At 37.9% G+C, this 20,085-nt stretch overlaps 1 protein-coding gene across 1 annotated transcript in view; it reads right to left on the minus strand.

The window, feature by feature from the left end:
• Ccdc158 (coiled-coil domain containing 158) overlaps window positions 1-20,085 on the minus strand; it is a 100,559-nt gene that overhangs the window by 69,010 nt on the left and 11,464 nt on the right. Inside the window, exons 2-8 of the mRNA XM_029568533.1 lie at window positions 17,696-17,838; window positions 15,668-15,885; window positions 10,718-10,827; window positions 9,781-10,108; window positions 9,382-9,458; window positions 6,985-7,095; window positions 5,844-5,958 (exon numbers count right to left, since the gene is read on the minus strand). Coding sequence (XP_029424393.1) covers window positions 5,844-5,958; window positions 6,985-7,095; window positions 9,382-9,458; window positions 9,781-10,108; window positions 10,718-10,827; window positions 15,668-15,885; window positions 17,696-17,762 — 1,026 coding nt within the window. The 5' untranslated portion in view covers window positions 17,763-17,838. The remainder of the gene's footprint in view (window positions 1-5,843; window positions 5,959-6,984; window positions 7,096-9,381; window positions 9,459-9,780; window positions 10,109-10,717; window positions 10,828-15,667; window positions 15,886-17,695; window positions 17,839-20,085) is intronic.

A 20,085-nucleotide genomic window follows, 5' to 3' on the forward strand; every position in this document is an offset into this window, starting at 1 on the left:
TTAAAAAAGAATTTAAGAACACAAAGTATCAGATTACTAATTATATCTGATAATGTATTTCACAAGAATTAAGTATACATAAAATATTACATTACAGGTTACACTTGATTATAGATTGTATATAAAACTATTTCACAAGAATTAAGTACACATAAAATATTACTGATGGAAATATATTCCTACGCTTTATTAATCCTATAAAGAAGTAACTATTTTGGAGAAAAAGTCTTATTAACATAGCCCAGGCCTGCCTTGAACTCACAATTCTGCCCCTGCCTCCTGAGTGCTAAGATAACTGGCCTGTTATCTATTACACCTGGTTTAAGAAGCATTTTTGAGCTCAAGATACAGCTCAGTGGTAGAGTACCTGCTGGGTTCAATCTCAGTACTATAAATAAATAAATAATAAACAAATAAAGTAAAATAAGTACTTTCATTCTTGTGCTCCTTTTGGAGCATATATAAGGGAGAAGAGAGGAAAATTTAATCTCTGTCACACAAATAACTTCTGAGAAAATGGATAATATCAGTTGATACAATCTTTTCAGTTACATCATTATTAGGAAAGCTTGAGTCAGCACACTAGGAAAGACACTAAGAATACTCAGGTAAAACCACAAAATTTTACTACTGCTACACAGTAATTCTGTTTGCCTGGCAAGCATCAGGTAGACAGACATGCTCCAAGAAGAAGACCGGGCCAAGAGTCATCTAAGGTTCAGGTCCAAGTTCTATAACATAACTACTCTGTCTCCATTTTGTTCAGGTGCAATTTTTAAAAACTATTCTAGATTATCTCTCATGTTCCCTTCAATTCTGTTCCTATTAATTTTTTAAAAATAGTAGTTTATTCTTGAAAAATTCATATATTTACACAAGAGCAGTATTAAAAAGAGAGTCTATATTTCCACTGTCTTTTGAGTTATAAATTTTAACAAAAACATTTTCAGTTTGAATAATTATGAGTAAACATTTTCTACCCCTAGATTAGCACAAGCCATTTCTGTCCTTGAGCAAAGAAAATACTTGTATATGCTCTTTAAAATTAATTCTCCTTTAATTCTGGATGACTATTTCATAACATCAAACTTGAGAGTAACATCTAGGAGACCAAAAATAGAAAGGAAGCAAAGGAGGGAGGGAGAGAGGGAGGGAGGGAGGGAGGGAGGAAAAGAGCCACATCTTTTCTTTCATTCTGTTTAGTCTGTTTATTTAGTATAGGAAGTTCCTCCAGACCCCTGCAGGAATGTTAGTTTTGTAGCTGTCAGTACTGACTCAGCTGCTATAGCTCTGCTTTCACCTTTCACTTTTTACAGAAAAAAAAATTATATGAATTAATAAAAAAAAATAAGTGGGAGAGTGAAAAGGAAAACCACCGAAGTAGCAGCTGAGCTGATACAAACAGCTGAGAAAAGAAAACACTACGAAGAAAAGCCTTTTAAAATGTTCAGAAAAACACTGACATCTGAGAGACAATAAAGGTTTTTTCTTTTTCTTTTCTTTTTATATAGCAGCACTGGTTTTCCTTTCCATCATCCATAAATCCACTTTTTGGCTCGGACCACCAGACAAATCAGTACAGGGGTTTCATTATAAACTCATATTGATTTTAGGGCTATTAGCCAATCATATCAAATCACACATGCTCTTGTTTTTTGTTTTTATGGTGGCACTTTTGTTATGTCTTTATGTGCTTAAAAAGCCACAGACTCAGCCCAAGGAGGTGCTGCAGCAGCACGTAGTTGCACAGGCAGAACTATGCAAAGCTTTTGCACAGAACCTTCCTGAACAATATATAGCTCCAGCCAGTGCTACTGAACCTTCACATTTGGACTAGGAAATTCAGCCCTAATTACTTTCAAAACAGGATAAACTCAGAATCAAGAGAATGTGATATTTCTGTTGTAAAAAAGCGAAAGTTAAGAGTAAAGCCAGATCTACAGAGCCAATAGTGACAGCTTCTACTGGTCCAAATTCATAAAGGGGAATTCTGGAGGTTCTCCTAAAATGGAAAGAGAAGAATAGAAGACAGTATTATAGTAGCATTTTTATCTGCTTCTTAAAAAGCTGTGTCTAAATTTTCTTAGAAATACAATTTCTATTTTCACCAAGATGAAAATTAATTATTAGCCTGAAAAAATACATTTCTTTACAAAATGGGTTTTCTTTGAATTTATACACTAGTTGGAAAGTTTCTGTTCAGACTTATCATAAAAATCTTTTTTTTTAAGGCAAGGTCTCATGTATCCCAGGCTGGTCTTGAACTCACTATATAGCCAAGGACAATCTTGAACTTCTGATCCTGCTTCTACCTACCGAGTACTGTGATTTCAGACATGGGCCACTATGACCAGTGTATGCTGGGGATTGAACCCAGGGCTTTATGCATGTTAGCTGGGTATTCTACCAACTGAGCTACATCCCCAATATTTATGCATTATTTTCTTTTAGTTTTTCCCTTGTTTTTCTGAACATCATATATTAAAATGTGCACTGAAACAGTAAAGAAGAAAACAGATTTTAAGATTTTGCAATGTTAGGTCAAGATGGATGAAAATGGAAGAGACTAAGCACAAGAATCTGCTTTTTAGGTTCTGTATTCAAGTCTTTTATAACAAAATTATTTATAACAATAGAAATTTTTGTGAAATCCCCCTAACGAAATCCTTATTATTAATTTGCTTGATCTTTTATTGGGTCAATTATATCAAGTATCAATACAACTTCAGACCAAAGTATACTTGACTCTATATTAACATGGCAGGCACTTATCTCTCAGCGCTCCCTGACTACACTAAAAGGTGGTGGTTAGAGCCTCACTAGCCATCTCTAGGTGCCAAGTCTATTAGGTTTACTATGCTATATTTTATCACATCTCAATGATTTGGGTTAAAAATGGTATGTTAACTTCCTCTTTTTTGAGATAGGGTTCACAATGTAGCTCAGGTCTTGAACTCATGATCCTTCCCTCCCAAGTGCTGGGATTAAGGGCATGTGCCACCATGCCTGGCCGTCCTCCTAATTTCTATGAACTATTTAAGATTGTCAAAATTGGGGCTGGAGAAATGGCTCAGAGGTTAAGAACATCAGCTGCTCTTGCAGATGATCTGGGTTCAGTTCCCAGCACCTACATGGTGGCTAACAAATGCCCGTTACTGTAGTACCGGGGGATCCATCATTCTCTTCTGATATCAGCAGGCACTGCATGCAAGTGGTACACTTAGATACATGCAGGTAAAATATTCATACACAAAAATAAAAATAATTTTTTTAAAAGTGTCAGAATTCTTGGTGATCCATTATTTAGAGTACAGTAAGACAATGGTTCTAATGTCACATCTGTGTTTGTATGACCTCAAACAAACATTCATACATAATTTGCAGTCATTCCTCTGATGAAATTGTTTCAATCATGCCAGAGATAAGTGTTTATAAATATTCAGGAACTATTTTTTGTATTTTTAAATGGATATTTCACTATTTATAAGAATTTCCCATCATGTCTTACTTTAGATTTGATCACTATGATACTATTTATCATATTAAAACTAAGCAAACTGGATGAGGCTTATGAAGAGATAATTTTTCCAAAAAAAAAATATATAATGGAAAGCTAGAGTAATTACAAATTATCTAAGAAAATGTGAGTTGAGCTTGATTTAATACTTTGTGGCTTTTCAAAGGGTTTGATGTCAATAAATATTTGTCTTTTCAAAATGGTTTGAATAGTTATGAATATCAGTTGTTTGAATGATAACATAATTGTGTTACTTCCTCTGTCTGTCAGATTATCACATAATATCCTCCTAGCCATGATATATAGCCATCATGACCATCTTTTTGTTTTCTGTAGGGGAAATCATGTCCTTTGTACAGAACTGGCTTGTCGACAATGCAGTGGACATTCTTACTACCAATCATTATCAAAGGAAAAGTGTGGGGGGAGGAACTAGAACACAAAAAGTTGAGCCTCTCTGGGCTTTTGGCTTTGGAGTTGAACCTTAAGGCAGGACAAGATCCCTCAAGGTTGCCTGGAAGTGGTAGTGGTTGAAATGATCTTGCTTCAAGGCTAAGAGGTTTATAAAGGAGAGGTGTTCCTCAAACTACAACCCATCATTCAATCGTAAGATCAATTTAATGAGCTTCAGATCAACATCTAAAGAGTAGAAAATAGCCCACATCACATTTAGTAGGGATGAATATTGGTTTGCTGCTTTAGTTGTATGTGTAAATGAATCATAAGATGGACTACCTTTGCTACTGTGAGTAGAGACCCAAAATGTTTGAAAGACACTGCTTTAGAGGACTCAAACCTATTACCGAGATTACAGGTTCATGTTATTCTTTACTGTTTAGACTTTAATAAGCCATATCTAAATTTTTCTTATCTTGCTACAGGGGTTAAAGGTTGAAATCGAATTTACATGTTGAACCAAGGGAAAACAGCACTCTCAGGTGATCATCACTGGAATGACAGCAAATATTAAAATGTTACCCAAAGGAAGGCAAATAAATATCTGGAAAAATTAGTGCTACAATATTCAATTCTGCTATGTAGACATTTGTTTCTTGTGCTGTTACCTAATAGAACTACTTTCATTTTATAAAGGGCCTGGTAGCTTCCTTACATTACATTTCTTCTAAACTACCATTTCAAATAACTGAAGTATGATTAACTAAATGTGATGGCTAGAACTATACCTAAATCATCTCTGCAACACTAAGGGCCTCTTATCAGGAGGATGACTACAGATGGATTTATCTTAAAAACTGGGACTCTCTGGAGATAAATACATTCACAAAACAAGACACTGGGACAGCAGGTGAAAACTGAGACCATCCGAGGCAAACAGGTCACCCTTTTCACAGGAAATGAAGAACGTGAACTCCTACAAAAGGCAGCTCTTGTTTAGTTTTTCAGCCTTTTGCTATTTAAAAATGGTTGAAACCAACAAAAACCTAAGCTCAAAATAAATGGCTGATAATAATACTGAATAACTTATTTTTAGCTATGGACTATGAATAAAAACAGTATCCAAATTTTTTGATTAAAACATTTATTATGTATATATGTATGTGTCTTTGTGTGGGTTTGTGCATATTGAGTTCTGGTGCCCATGGAGGAGAAGCTGGATTCCTCTAGAACTGGAGTTACAAGTGGTTGTGAGCCGCACTATGTGGGTACTGGAAATAGAACTCAGGTCCTCTTCAAGAGCAGTACACACTCTTAACCAAGTCATTTCTCAAACCTCCCAAATTATTATTCAATATCAGCTTTTAAGAGAAATTGTGTGATGAAAGATGAAGACTTACTTTTCTAATTTTTGTAATTATTTTGGTTAATCTTAAATTTCCATTTTCTAGCCACATAATGATTAATGACTGGAGGTTGAAGAGATGAGGTAGGCCTCAAAAATATTAGGGGCAAGTGTAGACCAGCTAGTACTGAAATATAATCCTGTTCTTTAATTTTTTTAAATTTATTTTTGGGGCTGGGGATTGAATTTAGGATCTCAGCCATGCTAGTAAGTGTGGTACCATTGAGCTATGTTCTCTGCTACTGAATTTTTTTTTCTGAATTTATTTTTTACAAACTTACTTTAGAAATACTTTTCAATGTTTTTCTAAAATGAGTAATATGAACATACAATTTAAATGACAGTTCATAATTTAACATATACATAATTTAACATGTTCCTAATCCAACTTACACTAATTTAAAAAATATATTATTTAATTAGAAGTTATTTTGATTCCTCATTTTTAAATAACTATTAAAATAAATTATTGGTTCTGTGTTGTAAAATAATCCTTGGAAGTAGAACAATAAAGTCTAAATTTACCTTATCTTCATACATTCGTTTGGCCTCCCTCAATTCCGAACGCAGCTGAGAGACGGTAGATTCCAAGTCACTGAGCTGACGCATATACATTGAGTTTTGGTTTCTTGCTTGTTCTCTAAGAAAAGTTGAGAGGGGTATAAAAGCAAATAAGAAACTAAGTATATGTGTGATACCTAAAGGGACCCTTATCTTTAGCTACTGTTAGTAATTATTTTATATGGTATTATTAGGTCAATTGTCTCTTATTACCCAAAATTCCTTCTTGCAAGTTTCAGCTCAGGGTTAGGGATAAAGCTCAGAGTGATGGTGTATATGTGCTATGTGGAAAAATTCAGAGCACCAAAAATAACAAACTCAAAAACCAGTCTCAGGTCAAAAATGCTCCTTGCTGGAGCGAGGTGGTACATATATAAGTAGATATTCATTACACTATTCTCTACTTTCATGTATGATTAAAAATGTCTGCACTGGGGGGTTGGAGAAATGGCTCCGCAGTTAAGAGTGATTGCCATGTAATCACTAGGACTGGAATTTAGATCCTGGCACCCAACAAGTTAGGCATTCTGAAAATGCCTCTAACTCTAGTTCCAAGGCATCTGATACCCTCTTCTGGCCTCAGCATGTGTACAGGCACATGTACCTACGAACACATACACAGATACTCTCCCACAGACGCAGACACAGACACACAAATTTTCACAAAATAAAGGTCTACACAGTCTTAACATATCAGTTCAAATTATAAAATTCTACATGCATATATATTTTATGTGTATATTCTGTGTATATGTATATTTATATATGCAGATATATTTATGTATGCAGATATATCTACTTACATATGTACAAAATATACTTGGATACATATATATAATATATATGTGGTATGTTTGCTTTATCCTATCATTTGAAAATATGAACAACCTAGCCAATCCCAGGAGCCCAAATATTCTAAATAATATTTCTTACATGGTGAGATACTATTACTATGCTATCTTTTCTATTTGAGAGTTGGAAAAGTGTTATTACTTTCTAGTAGAATCAACTACTAAGCAATTTCTAAAAGATCTTAGGACAGCATATTAATCAAAAGAATCATCTTAAAATGATTATCAATTTCAAGCCACTAGTCCACACATACTGAATGATTTCCAATTGACTCTGGATGCTATTGGCTTGGCTTCGAGCACTATTGGCTTTCTCAGTGAGTCCTGTTGTTTCAACTTCATGTTCACTTATCAACTGCTCAATCCTGCAAAAGGAATGTGAGGACTGTTATTTGATACAAAACACTGTCCATGAATTAACCCCCAAATTAATGATTTTGTATTTTTCTTCAGTTGTATACATGCCATTCTTTTTCTTTTTCTAAAAAGATTTTAATTATGTAGTCCTGGATGACCTCAAACTCACAGGCAATCCTCCTGGCTCTGCCTCCCAGGAACTAGGATTATGACCTGAGCCACCGTGCCTGGCTTTGAATATGCTTTATTATGGGAGTTGAAAAGAAAAAAACCCTGGGTAGACAAGCTATAAATTTCAGCAGCAGCCCAGAGGTGGAAAATGGAAAAGAGAAGGGGGAAAAAAACCCTGCCATTCTGTCTCATGGTAGACAAGCCATATGGTGGGAAGGGGTTCCCTAGTTAGCTTCAGCTGTCAACTTGACATAGCCCGGAGTTATCTGAAGTAGTCTCAATTGGGAGATTGCCTTAATCATTAATTATGCTGGCCTGTGGGCCCTATCTAGGGGCATTTTCTTGATTGTTGATTGATGTGTGAGGGCCCAGCCCACTGTGGGCACTGCCACTCCTGGGCAGGTGGTCCTGTGCTGTGTAAGAAAGCAGGCTGAGCACAAGCCTGAAAGCATCTTTCTTCCATGGTTTCTGCTTGAGCTCCTGGTTGAGTTCCTGCCTTGACTTCCCTCAATAATGGATCATGACATGGAAATGTAAGCCAAATAAACCCTTTCCTCCCCAAGTTGCTTTTGCTCATGGTATTTACCACAGCAACAGAAAAGCAAACTAGAACATGGAGCTTTAGAGAAAGGGTAAGGAAGTCCAAAGTGTTAGGGAAAGCCTGCTGTCCTAGTTTGTTTCTTCATTGCTGTGACAAAACACTCTGACCAGTACCAACTTGGGGAGGAAAGGGTTTATTTGGCTTACATCTCCTAGGTCGCAGTTCATCAGGGAGCCCAAGGTAGGAACTCAGGGCAGGAACCTGGAGGCAGGAGCTGGAGCACAGGCCATGGAGGAATGCTGCTTACTGGCTTGCTCCCCTGGCCCCTGCTCAGTCTGCTTTCTTATACAACACAGACCCACCTGCCCAGGGGTGGCACCACCCACAGTGGGCTGGGCCCTCCCACATCACTCATCAAGAAGATGCCCCTCAGACATGGCCACAGGCCAGTCCAATGGAGGCAGTTCCCCAATTGAGACTCCCTCAATCCAGGTGTGTCAAGTTAACACTAAAGCTATCCAGCACACCTGCTGAGAACAGAGATAAAAGAAAAGGAAAAGTTACAGCAGACTTACGAAGCCCCATGGCTGTGGCCCTATAAGCTACTGGGCTGGGGCAGAAATTCTAGGAAGAACATTATCTCATTAAAGGGATAATTATTCCACCTATTTCCTTAATATGTTAGTCTTTTAATGACAACTCTAAAATTCTTTACCTAAAACATTTGAGGGACAACTAGTTTCAGAATTCAAAATTTGACTTTATAATGATAAACTCTGAGAAACGAGCAAGGTACGGTTGGGGTGTGCCCAGAGTCCTGTGCTTGAGATGCAGGATGCTCATTTGAGTGTAGGAACTCAAGGCCAGCCTGGGAAACACAGTGAGATGCTGTGGTAAAACAAATCTATCTATGAGTATTATATGCTGTATGAATGTTAGATGTTACATGATACCTCCAATGAGATATAGGGAAGGGTCTTGTAAGCCAGACATATTATGAATTCAAGTTTGTAAATATTCACATTAAATCATAGACTATAAAAGCTTTATATTAGCTAATCAACAGATGCATAACAGACTCGTTCTTTGATCAAATTTAGTCAGGCTCTTCTAAGCCCTCTTTTAACTAGGCCTTGATCTTGTACTAGTTCTTTGACCCAGGCCAATCCTAGCAAGAGTATTGTCACTTCTGCTATCTGATCAAGTTATTTCTCAGTCTAAAAATCTTAAGTTTTTAGCCTGCATTTGGTAAGGATCCTCAACCCTTGATGCCTCTTCTTAATAATTTTCCATCCACCAATTCCCTCACTTCCTTCTCTGGTTATAAATCTCTACTTGTCCTTACTGTGTTGGGAGTTGAGCTTATTCTCTCTTCCCTACAGTACAACCTTGACTTAACTGTCTTGACTAAATCCCTCCTTACAGCTTTAATAAGTGCCAGAAAAAAATTAACATGAAATTGTTGCACATCTACAGAGAAAACTCTGTGTCTCAGAGTTTTGTACATTTTGGAATTATAGATAAGGAACTAGAACTGTGGTTTAAGTTCATTGTGACTTCTATACCTCAGTCAGAAACCTACCTATCTTGATGTTGTTGAAGTAATAGTTCTATTTTGTTCTGTGATTCAGATTTCAGTGTTTCAAGCTGATCCTCTACCTGGTTTTTAAAAGGAAAGATTGATTTAGGTGCTGGTATTTCTAAAGCTTAGAAAATTCACATTTTCAACTGAAGGAAGGCTTTAGAGAGATATAAATAATAGTAAAATAAATTGTTTCTCTACTTTATTAGCTCTTTTACTCTGGCTATACTTTCATGAAGCTATACAGGTAAGTCAAGCTAATTAGAGAGCACACTGTATTATCTCAGAGAACAAAATATGAGAATTTGGCTTATTTTTAAGAATCTTAAAAGTTATAAACCGAATACTATCTTTTAATACATTTTAATATAAAATTGAAGTAGTGTTCTCACCACTTACTGGAAATATCCTCCCTTTAAGATAAGAAATTTCTGTGTCTAATTCTCTTAGGATTTTACTAATAGTTGAGCCCAGGCTGCGGAAGTGCATAGTAGACATGTTGTCCTGTTCACAGATTTTCTTGCCTGAGGCTTCTTCAAAGTCAACTAAGATTGATCGGATTTCTTGAAGCACTCCTTCATAACTAATCATCATTTTTCTTAGCTGCTCTATCTGTGTGCTGCTGTCTTTTAACATGCCCTCCTTAAGGCTTTTGGCGGCTTCAAGTTCATGAACTGTATTTTGAAGTTGATTTCTTAAATCCTCCTGGAATTGATTCTCCCTTCGTCTATACAATAAGTGAAAGAAAAGAAGTAACATTGCTAAAAGTCATTTTCACACAAATGATTTTTACTACAAGGAGTAAATTTTTTGAGACAGAAATATATATATATTAATATTATATATAGTATATATTACATATTGAGACAGAAATATATATATGTATGTATATATGTATCTCCATATCCTAAGCTGGCTTTGAACTCAACTACATAGCCCAGGCTAGCCTCAAACTCACAACAAATCCTCCTGTCTCAGTCTCCCAAGTCTCTCCAAGACTTATAGCTTAACAGCACCATGCCCAGCATTAAGAATAAATTATAGGCCAGGTGTTATAGTATATACACTTTTAATCCCAGCACTCAGGAGGCTGAGGCAGGCTGATCTCTGTGAATTCAAGACCAGCGTGGTCTACATAGCAAATTCCAGACCAGCCAAGGCTATATGGGAGACCCTGTCTCAGAAAACAAAAACAAATAAAAGAATAAACTATAATTTCAGAGCTGGGGATAGGGGACTATAGCTCACTGATAGAACACTTGCCTAACATGCCCAGACCCTGGGTTTGATCTCTAGCACTGCAGGAAGGAGGAGAATTCAGGTAACAAATCCCAACCTGATGTCAGCCATGGCATCTCTCTCCATTTGCATTTCTTGAAGCTTTGTTTGCAAATCAATGACTGACTGCCTTAAGTAAAACTTTTGTTTCTCATGTAATTCATCGCTCTGAAATTAAAAAAATGAAAACAAATTAATCTCTATCAAAGGAACATAATTCCTTGTAGACAGTAATTTTCAAAAGGCCATAAATTATGTATTGTTACATGTATGTATTAGTTACTTTTCTGTTGCTGTGATAAAACACCATAACAAAGACAACTTATAGAAGGGTTTATTGGACTTATAATTCCAGAACGATAAGGGTCCATCATGACGGGGAGGCATGGCAGCAGAGGTGACTGGAGCAGAAAGCTGAGCGCTCATATCTCCAAGGATGCTCAGGAAACATAGAGATGAAGTTGGAAGTGGGACAAGACTAGGAACTCAAAGCTGGCCCACAGTGCCATGTTTCCTCCAGCAAAGTCACACCTCCTAAAGGTTCCATGACCTTCTCCAAACAGTACCAACTAGAGATCATATACCAGTGTTCTAATACTTGAGTCTATGAGGTCACTTCTCATTCAAACCACCACATTCCACTCTCTGGCTCCCATAGGCTCATGGTCATATCATAATGCAAAATGCATTTAGTCCAACTTCAAAAGTTCCTGAGTCCCCAAAGTCTTTAACAGTTTCAATATAGTCAAAAGTTCAAAGTCTGAAGTTTCTTCTGAGATTCAAGGCTTTTTTTTTGGGGGCGGGTATTTTTGAGACAGGGTCTCCCTGTAGCCCCAGCTGTCCTGGAACTCACTATGCAGACCAGGCTGGCCTCAAGCCCACAGAGATCCGCCTGCCTCTGCCTCCCAAGTGCTGGGACTACAGGCGTGTGCCACCATGCCTGGCAGCATTCTTAGCTGTAATCTCCTGCAAAATCAGAAGGTAAATTACATACTTCCAACATACAATGGCACAAAATACATATTCCCATCCCAAAAGAGAGGAATGGGGGAATAGTGAGGAAATACCAGAGCAAAACAAGACCAAAACCCAGCAGTGTAAATACTAAATCTTGTAGCTCCTTGTCTGATGTCTAGGACTTTGGTTCCAAAAGATTAGATAGCTCTGCCCCTCCAGATCCCCTCCAGCTTTGCTGCCTATAACATATATCTCTTTCCTGGGCTGGTACCAGTCCCTGTATATAGCTCTAGCATTTCTAACATCTTGGGATCTCCACTGTCAATCAGGCTTCACCTTCACAGCTTTATACAATAGCCTATCAGGGCTGCCCTGGCCTGTCAGGGTCTTCTTTATGCAGGGACTCCCCTGCTATATGGTGCCTGGCCTCAGCAGCTCTCTGAAACTGTGGAAGAATAGACAACTCCCTCACTCTTGCAACTTTCATGCCTCTAAAACCAGTACTATGCAGATGACATTGCCAAATTCCTGTATGCCAAATTCCACTACCAGCTTGGGATAAACTTTGGTCCCTACATCCATATTATCAGCAGCTTTTGTTATAGGAGCAGAGAACTCCTTAGGCCTTTTCCTTTAACTAGCTGGAAGCTAGTGGGGTCTTGCCCTGAGGGCACTCTTTCTATTCTTCAGTAGAGCAAGACGACTGTCTTTAATGGTGCTAATCTTCTTAACAACAAAATCCTCTCTTCCAGCACATGCTGCTTCCTAATGCTTTTTTTCTCTCCAACCTGTAAGTTTTGCATTTCTACTCCACTTGCTCCATTGCAGATCTGCATAAAATTTATCAGTAATAACCAAGCCACTGATGCAATGTTACACTGTCTTGAAATTGCCTCCACCAAAGAAATTAGTCTATTACATTTATTTATTTATTTATTTATTTATTTATTTATTTATTTATTTATTTATTTTAGTCTATTACTTTTAAATTCAACCTCAGACAACTTCTTAGCCCTCAGGAAGGAAGCAGTCAGATTCTTTACCAAATTATCACAGGAGTAACCTCTAGCCTAGTTGCTCTAAGTCCTCGCTCCCTTCTGGAATGACAGTGTTCTCAGTACTACTTTCTTCAAGGCTCCTACTAGAACAGTTCATTAAGCTCTGCTTATAGCATTCAAGTGTTTTTCTAGTCTAAACTTCCAAAGTCTTCCATATTCCTCAAAAAACCCAACATGGCTGGGTTCTTCACAGTCATACTCCATTCCTGGTAACCATTTCTGCATTAATTATTTTTTTCTGCTGCTGTGATAAAACACTATGACCAAGGCAGCATATAGAAGAAAGAGTTTATTTGGCTTACAGTTCCAGAGGGAGAATTTATAATGGCAGAGAAGAAAGCTGAGAGCTCACATTTTCACTCATAGGAAGCAGAGAGCAACTGGAAGTGGGGCAAGGCTATGAACTCTCAAAGCCCACCCCTAGGGATGAGCTTCCTCCAGCAAGGCTAAACCTCCACAAACAGTGCACCAACTGGGGTCAAGTATTCAAATACGTGAGCCTACAGGGGATGTTTCTCATTCAAACCACCACATGGTACAAAATTTCCCTCCTTTACCACTGTAGTTCAGAGCCCAATGAACAAGTTTCCCTGGCTTTGTCTTTGTTTTCTAGATCTAGAACAAATCTACCTTCTAGCTCAAAGTGAAAATGGGAATAAGTTTTGTTCCTTAAAATAGGAAAATTGAGGTCAGGCATAATGGTATATGTCTTTAATCCCAGCAATCAGGAGATCCAGGGTATCTCTGGATCTCTATGAATTCCAGGCCACACAGTGAGACCCTGTCTCAAAAACAAAAACAAACAAAACCAAGCAACAAACAAACAAACAAACACCAGGAAGTTTGGTGTTTCTGTATGTGTACAGAAAAGTCAAATCTCACTTTCAATGTACTTAAAATTCTTAGTAATAGACATTACAATCTAAAATTATCAAGGTGCTCACTACAGGATAATTCACACAGATTTCCAAAACCAGACACTGAAGTGATGGCGAACAAAGAATAGATAATGATGAACAGAGTTTGACTTAGTTTTTGTATCGCCTCACATTTGAGTCTGAACAGAAAAACACTAAATACAAGAAGATTTTAAAATACAGAAATATAGACTAAAACAGGAGGAAAAAAGATCAAGAGGAAACAAAGATAATGTAAGAAATATAAGAATTTGTGTTTGCAGAGACATTCAAGAGACATTACAGTCATAAAGAACAGGATGCCGGAGCCAGGCATGGTGGTGCATACCTGTAGTCCCAGCACTTGGGAGGCAGAGGCAGGTGTATCTCTATGAGTTCAAGGCCAGCCTGGTCTACATAGTGAGTTCCAGGACAGCTGGTGCTACAGGGAGACCCTATCTCAAAAAACAAAAAAGACAGAGACTACACAAGATTCTGAGGACTTGGAGAAGCTCAACTCTGAACTGCAAAGATGACTAGGGCCAGAGTGCAACACACAGCAAATGAAGACAGACACCTGAAGAACACCACAGATAGGTGCTGTCCTGATAGCCAGGACTGGTAAAATGCTGAAAGAAGGAAAATTTACTTCTGAGTTCTTCTGTAATTTACCTAAAATGGATTTAGCAAAAAGATAATAAATTCATGGAAATATTTCTGCGTACATATATTTGAATGTTCTCTAAAGATACTGAAAATAATACTAAGGCTAAGCATGATGGCACATGCCCATAATCCCAATAGTTGGGGGGCTGAGGCTGGAGGATCCCAAGTGCTAGCCTGGGCTACACAATGAGATTTTGTCTAAGAAAGAAAGAAAAAGAGGGGATGAAAAGAGGAGGAAGGAGAGGGAAGGTAGAATAGGGATGAAGAAGGGTTTGATAAAGGGCAAGAAGAGAAAAAAGAAGAAGAGGCAGCATCTCAGGAGTGGAGTCCTTGCACACATTATAGAGAGGAAGAAGAAGGGACAAAAAGTAAGAATGAATATGAATTATTTGTGTCAAATGTTGACAAGAAAAGGAATATCAAGTATCAAATGGATTCACCATCACTATTTATCCCTACAGTAGCACAACTCTCACCACTATTACTATTTCCTACTTTAAACATTTCAGTTATGAGACTATTAAGGAAGGGTCCATGTCTTTTCCATCTTTATATTTGTGGTACCTACAACTCAGATTGTCAGGCCTGTGCATAAGCTCTTCTACCCACTGAGGCATCTTCCGGGCCCAAGACACCATTTCTTTTCCCCTAATAGTACTTTCTTTGTCTTTACATATCTTATTAGTATATTTGTCATAAGGTTTCATCACTATTTGCATACATGACCAGCCCATCTCCAATACTATGAGCTGCTTACAAGTTCTGGCTTATTCATCTTTGTATGCCCTGTAAATAATACAATGACATAGTGGTCTAGATTAGCAAGGCTCATCCAGAGAGGTGCAAGTGCTTAGTATTTACTGAAACAGAGGGTGCATATGGAGAATTGGTACTAAGCAAGGCCAGAATGTACCAGGAAGATCATAAAGAGCTTGTGTATTGTGGTTAGAAGTTTGATTTTTAGAAAGGACTTCTGAGACTCGATATGAAACAATAAGGCCAGCTTGATTTTATACAAAGTCCATTTAAAATTTTTAGTGAACATTTTAAAATTTGATTTAGCCATTCTATATATACAAACATATAAAATCCTACTTTCTGCCATTGTTTGCTAAGAGAATCCAAGGATCATAACATCAGGACAACAGACTTGAACCAATTATTAATAGCAGATGAATGTCATTGATTATAACATTTTGAAGCTTTTGATTTTACTAAAATTAAATCATGAACCAAGACATTATCAATGCCAAAAATAAAACAAACATGCAAAATTTTCAATAGCCCAACAGAATAGAGAGATCAAATTAACAAGTTTGGCTGACAGACCCATGGCTAATTTTTCTTCCAGGAGGTTTAGGTTTTATTTCACAGCAATATGCCTCCTTGTCCTAAAAATGGTGTCAGGTGCTAGAAAAGAATGCAACTCACTTCATTTAGTCTTCTCTGTAAATCTTTGACCTGATGTGAGTATTTCTCCAAAACACATTCTATGTGCTCTTTTCCAGGGTAAGGGATGACTTTTCTATGAGAATCAAGTTCTACTTCATATTTAGGGAAAAAAGGAATTTGCGTCAAAGTCCCAGCTGAAGATGTGTTTTCAATTATTGTACCACGAATAGATGACAAAAAAAATGGGTTTGAAGAACCTAAATATTAAATAATTCATTAATTATTCATATAATAACTTTGTGGCAAACATTATCCTAGGTTATTCCCTTATAAAACCCTGAATAAGCACAATATCTCAAGGGAAAAACAGGCAAGTGAAGGCCAGGAGTGGTGGCCCATGCCTTTAACCCCAGCACTCAGGAGGCAGAGGCAGGTGGATCTCTGTGAGATTAAGGCCAGCCTGATTTAGTAGTGAGTTCCAGATCAACTGGAGCTACAGGGAGACCCTGTCTCAAAAACACAAAACAAAATGAAGCAAAACAGGCAAGTGAAAGAACAGTAAAAGTACTGAGAAAAGGAGCTGGAGAGATGGCTCAGCAGTTAAGAGCACTGACTTGCTCTTGCAGAGGACCTGGGTTCGATTCCCAGAACCCACATGGCAGCTACAAACCGTCCTTCACTCCAGTGCCAGGGGAATCCAAAGCCCTCTTCTGACCTCCGCAGCATTGCAGGACATGGGTGCACTCACATACATGCAGGCAATATACTCATACACATAAAATAAAAATAAATAAATTATTTAAAAAAAGAGTAGTGAAAAAGGTAAGCACCACATACAAAAGAGAGACAGGCTAGGGGGAGGAGGGTGGTCAAATGATACTGGAATCAAAGAGCCTTGAAATACACATGAGCAATAATTAATCATTCAAGAGAGTGGAAGCACCATAATTATCCATCAGTGGGCTTTTCTGGGTAGGAGGAAAAGAGATGCCAGGTATGAGAATGAAAATGTAGGCCAGATCATGAGGGACCCTGTGGTCATGCCAAGGAATTTGGATTTCATCTGGTGTGCTGTAATTTGGAAATTGGAAAGAGAGCTGGCTAAGATCATGAGAAATATTTCTTGGTGGCATCAGAACCCTATTGAGATAGGATATTTTGATTATGAAGCAGCATATTGGTAGGAAATCCACATTTATATTTTATTTTAATGTGTATGAGTGTTTTGCCTACATGTATGTAAATGTATCTGTTTTGTACAATCCCTAAGTAGGCCAGAAGAGAGTGCTGGATCCCCTGGAACTGGAGTTAAGGACAGTTGTCAGCCTCCATGTGGGTCCTTTGCAAGAGCAGCCAGTGCTCTTAACCACTGAGCCAACTCTCCAGGCCCTGATATCTCTATTTTTGTGCTGGGCTGCTGGAAGATTTTTGTCAGAGAAATGTAAATATATGCTGAAAAACCAAACATGCTCATTTAAAAAACTAGGAAGTTTTTTCCTCAAAAATAGAATTATAGGGGGCTGGAGAGATGGCTCAGCAGTTAAGATCAATCACTGGCTGTTCTTACAGAAGACCCAGGTTCAAATCCCAGCACCCACACTGCAGCTAATAACTGTCTGTAACTCTAGTTCCAGGGGATCCAACAGCCTCTTCTGTCCTTCTCGGGCACTGCATGACACGGGTGTACTTACAGTGCACTCATATGCATAAAAAAATAAATTTAAAAAATAGAAATAGAATCAGTATAGCAGACATTCACAACTATGTTCTGTGTTTGCATTTAAAAACAAAATACACAACTGGGCATGGCACATGCCTTTAATCCCAGCACTCAGGAAGCAGAGGCAGGCAGAGCTCTGAGGTCTAGGTCAGCGTGGTCTACATACCAAGTTCCAGGCCAGCTGGGACTACAGGGAGACTGTGTCTCAAAACAACCCACAACAACAACAACAAAAAGAAAAACAAACAAACAAAAAATCCACATTTGAAACTAGGAGCTGGGATGATTATTATGAAGACTGCTTAATTTTAAATTCCCCCATTTTGTGTTTTATAAAAGGTACATACCTCCATTGGCTGTGATGCCACTTGATAAAAGATCTTCACTATTTGATTCACAAGCTTTTGATTCCATATTAACTATTTTCTACCTCTTCTTAGAAACTTTGAAATATGAGTGCTTCCCTGTTTGGACTGTTTAGTTCTTGTCTCTAAAAGAGCAAAGATTCAATCTTTATTAATAAGGCACCATGTAAAAGAAGTTCATAAAGAATAGGAACTAACTTTGTTAATACTTTTGTAAATTTTTCCTCCAGAAAAAGTTATACATACAGAAATATTTTATTACTATGTAAACTAATATACAAGTCAAATCTATTGTACAAATTGTTTACTTTAAAAGCTAAGGGGGTTCTTAAAAGATAACTTGTAAATTAAATACAAATACTTTATTATGGCAATTGGTGCTTTGATTTGGGGTATAGTAATTCTCTTAACTCTCATAAAATTATGTTAATAAATAATGAAAGAAAATATCGCTTTAACAAAGATCACAAATCAGCAAATTAGAAGTCATTAATAAAAGTTGAAAAACTTCTCTGTAAATGTTTACAATTTTATACTTAGTCAAGAGGGGACTTCTAAGTTTAAAAACTAATGATGGTGACCTGATTTCAATCTCTTCTTATTTTCATTCAATAAGCATAAAAAACAGAGCAGACCATATATATTCCACTTCTTCACCATTCTAAAAGCAGAATACCACAACCTTCACTTATCTAGAAATAGAGGAATCCCAGCTCCTCAAGCAGTACAACCATTATGATGGAGAAATGGGAGAGAAGCAGAAAAGTCTCAAAAAGAACAGAGGTGAACCAAGGAATAAAAGGGAGTGGACAAATTCACTCCTCCAGAGTGAGACAAGAGACACCACAATATTAATCCCAGGTTGGAACTTCATAGTCCACTGCCCTGAGTATGGGTTAGTAACCCCAGAGAAGCAGTGTTTTGCAAAATTATACTGAGAAAAGAGGTGATTCCCCTGGAGACACTGTGCTAAAGGGAAGAAAAGTGAGAGGGCAAATTAAAGACCTAGCAGGAACAAAGCAGAAGCAAGACATTCAACCTTCCCCCACACCTTCCATCCCTACCACTCATAACAGAAACTTCATGGAAAGAAGGCATATACAACCCAGGAACCCTGCTCTGAAATGAACAGAATAAACTAGAGCAGACCATCTTCATAAGAAAACATGCCAATGCACAAAACCTGTGGAAGCCCGGGCCAGATAAAAACCCCGCATAGATGGCAGAGGTGGGCTAGCCCCAGCCTTAGCTGAGGATCTACTGGCAACTGATGGCTGCTGGGAGAGTGACAGTCAGTTTTCTTTCCAGTGTGATGCCTGGTAGGTTGATCAACTCAAGGACAGACCCCACATCCAAGAGCATTTGGAGAACATAGCTTAGACTTGATAGGTCTTAAAAAAAAAAAAAAAAAAAAAGACAATAATAGAGGGCATGAAGTCGGTGGGGAGCAAAGTGGGAGTGGAGATGGGGGAGGACACATCTGAATGTGATCAAAGAACACTGAATGAAATTCTCAAATCAATAAAAATATTTTTTAAAGGGGAATCAAAGATTTAGGAATAGCTTCACAAGTTTAAAAAAAAAGAAAATGCATGCAAAATGTGAGAGAATGTGCATACAATCTTTTCTAGTGGTGAACAATCTCTCCACCAAACAAATGAAGCCAAAGAAAACTATCCTAGATACTCCAAAGTAAACATTCTCACACAAGTATACATACTGTTCTAGTTCGCCTTCAGTTGCTATCACAAAACACTCTGACCAATACCAACTTGGGGAGGAAAGGGTTTATTTTATCTTATATCTCCTGGGTGGCAGTTCATCACTGAGGGAGCACAAGGTAGGAACTCAGGGCAGGAACCTGGAGGCAGGAGCTGAAGCACAGGCCATGAATGAATGCTGCTTCCTGACTTGCTCCCTTGGACCATGCTCAGCCTGCTTTCCGATACAATACACAACAACCTGCCCAGGGGTGGCACCACCCACAGAGGACTGGGCCCTCCCATATCACTCACCAATCATGAAAATATCCCACAGACATGGCCACAGGCTAGTCCAATGGAAGCAGTTCCCCAATTGAGGCTTCCTCTACTAGGGTGTGTCAAGCTGACAACTAAAGCTATCCAGCACACATACCTTCTCAAATGACAAAAGAATTTTAGAAAGTAAAGACAGAACACCCACAGCAGATATAAGAGAGCTAATATCACAGACAACAAAGTCATGTGAACACAATACAATAGAATTTAGACCAGACAGAATAGTCGTGTAACTGAATTAAAGAGACTCAACTGTTCACCAACGGGATTTTTAAATTAGTTCATATAAAACAATTCTATGAGGACTAACAGTATAGTCAGTGGTGGTGTGCT

Source organism: Nannospalax galili, unplaced genomic scaffold, assembly GCF_000622305.1.
Source record: "Nannospalax galili isolate Female #2095 unplaced genomic scaffold, S.galili_v1.0 scaffold800, whole genome shotgun sequence".
NCBI classification, from domain to species: domain Eukaryota; kingdom Metazoa; phylum Chordata; class Mammalia; order Rodentia; family Spalacidae; genus Nannospalax; species Nannospalax galili.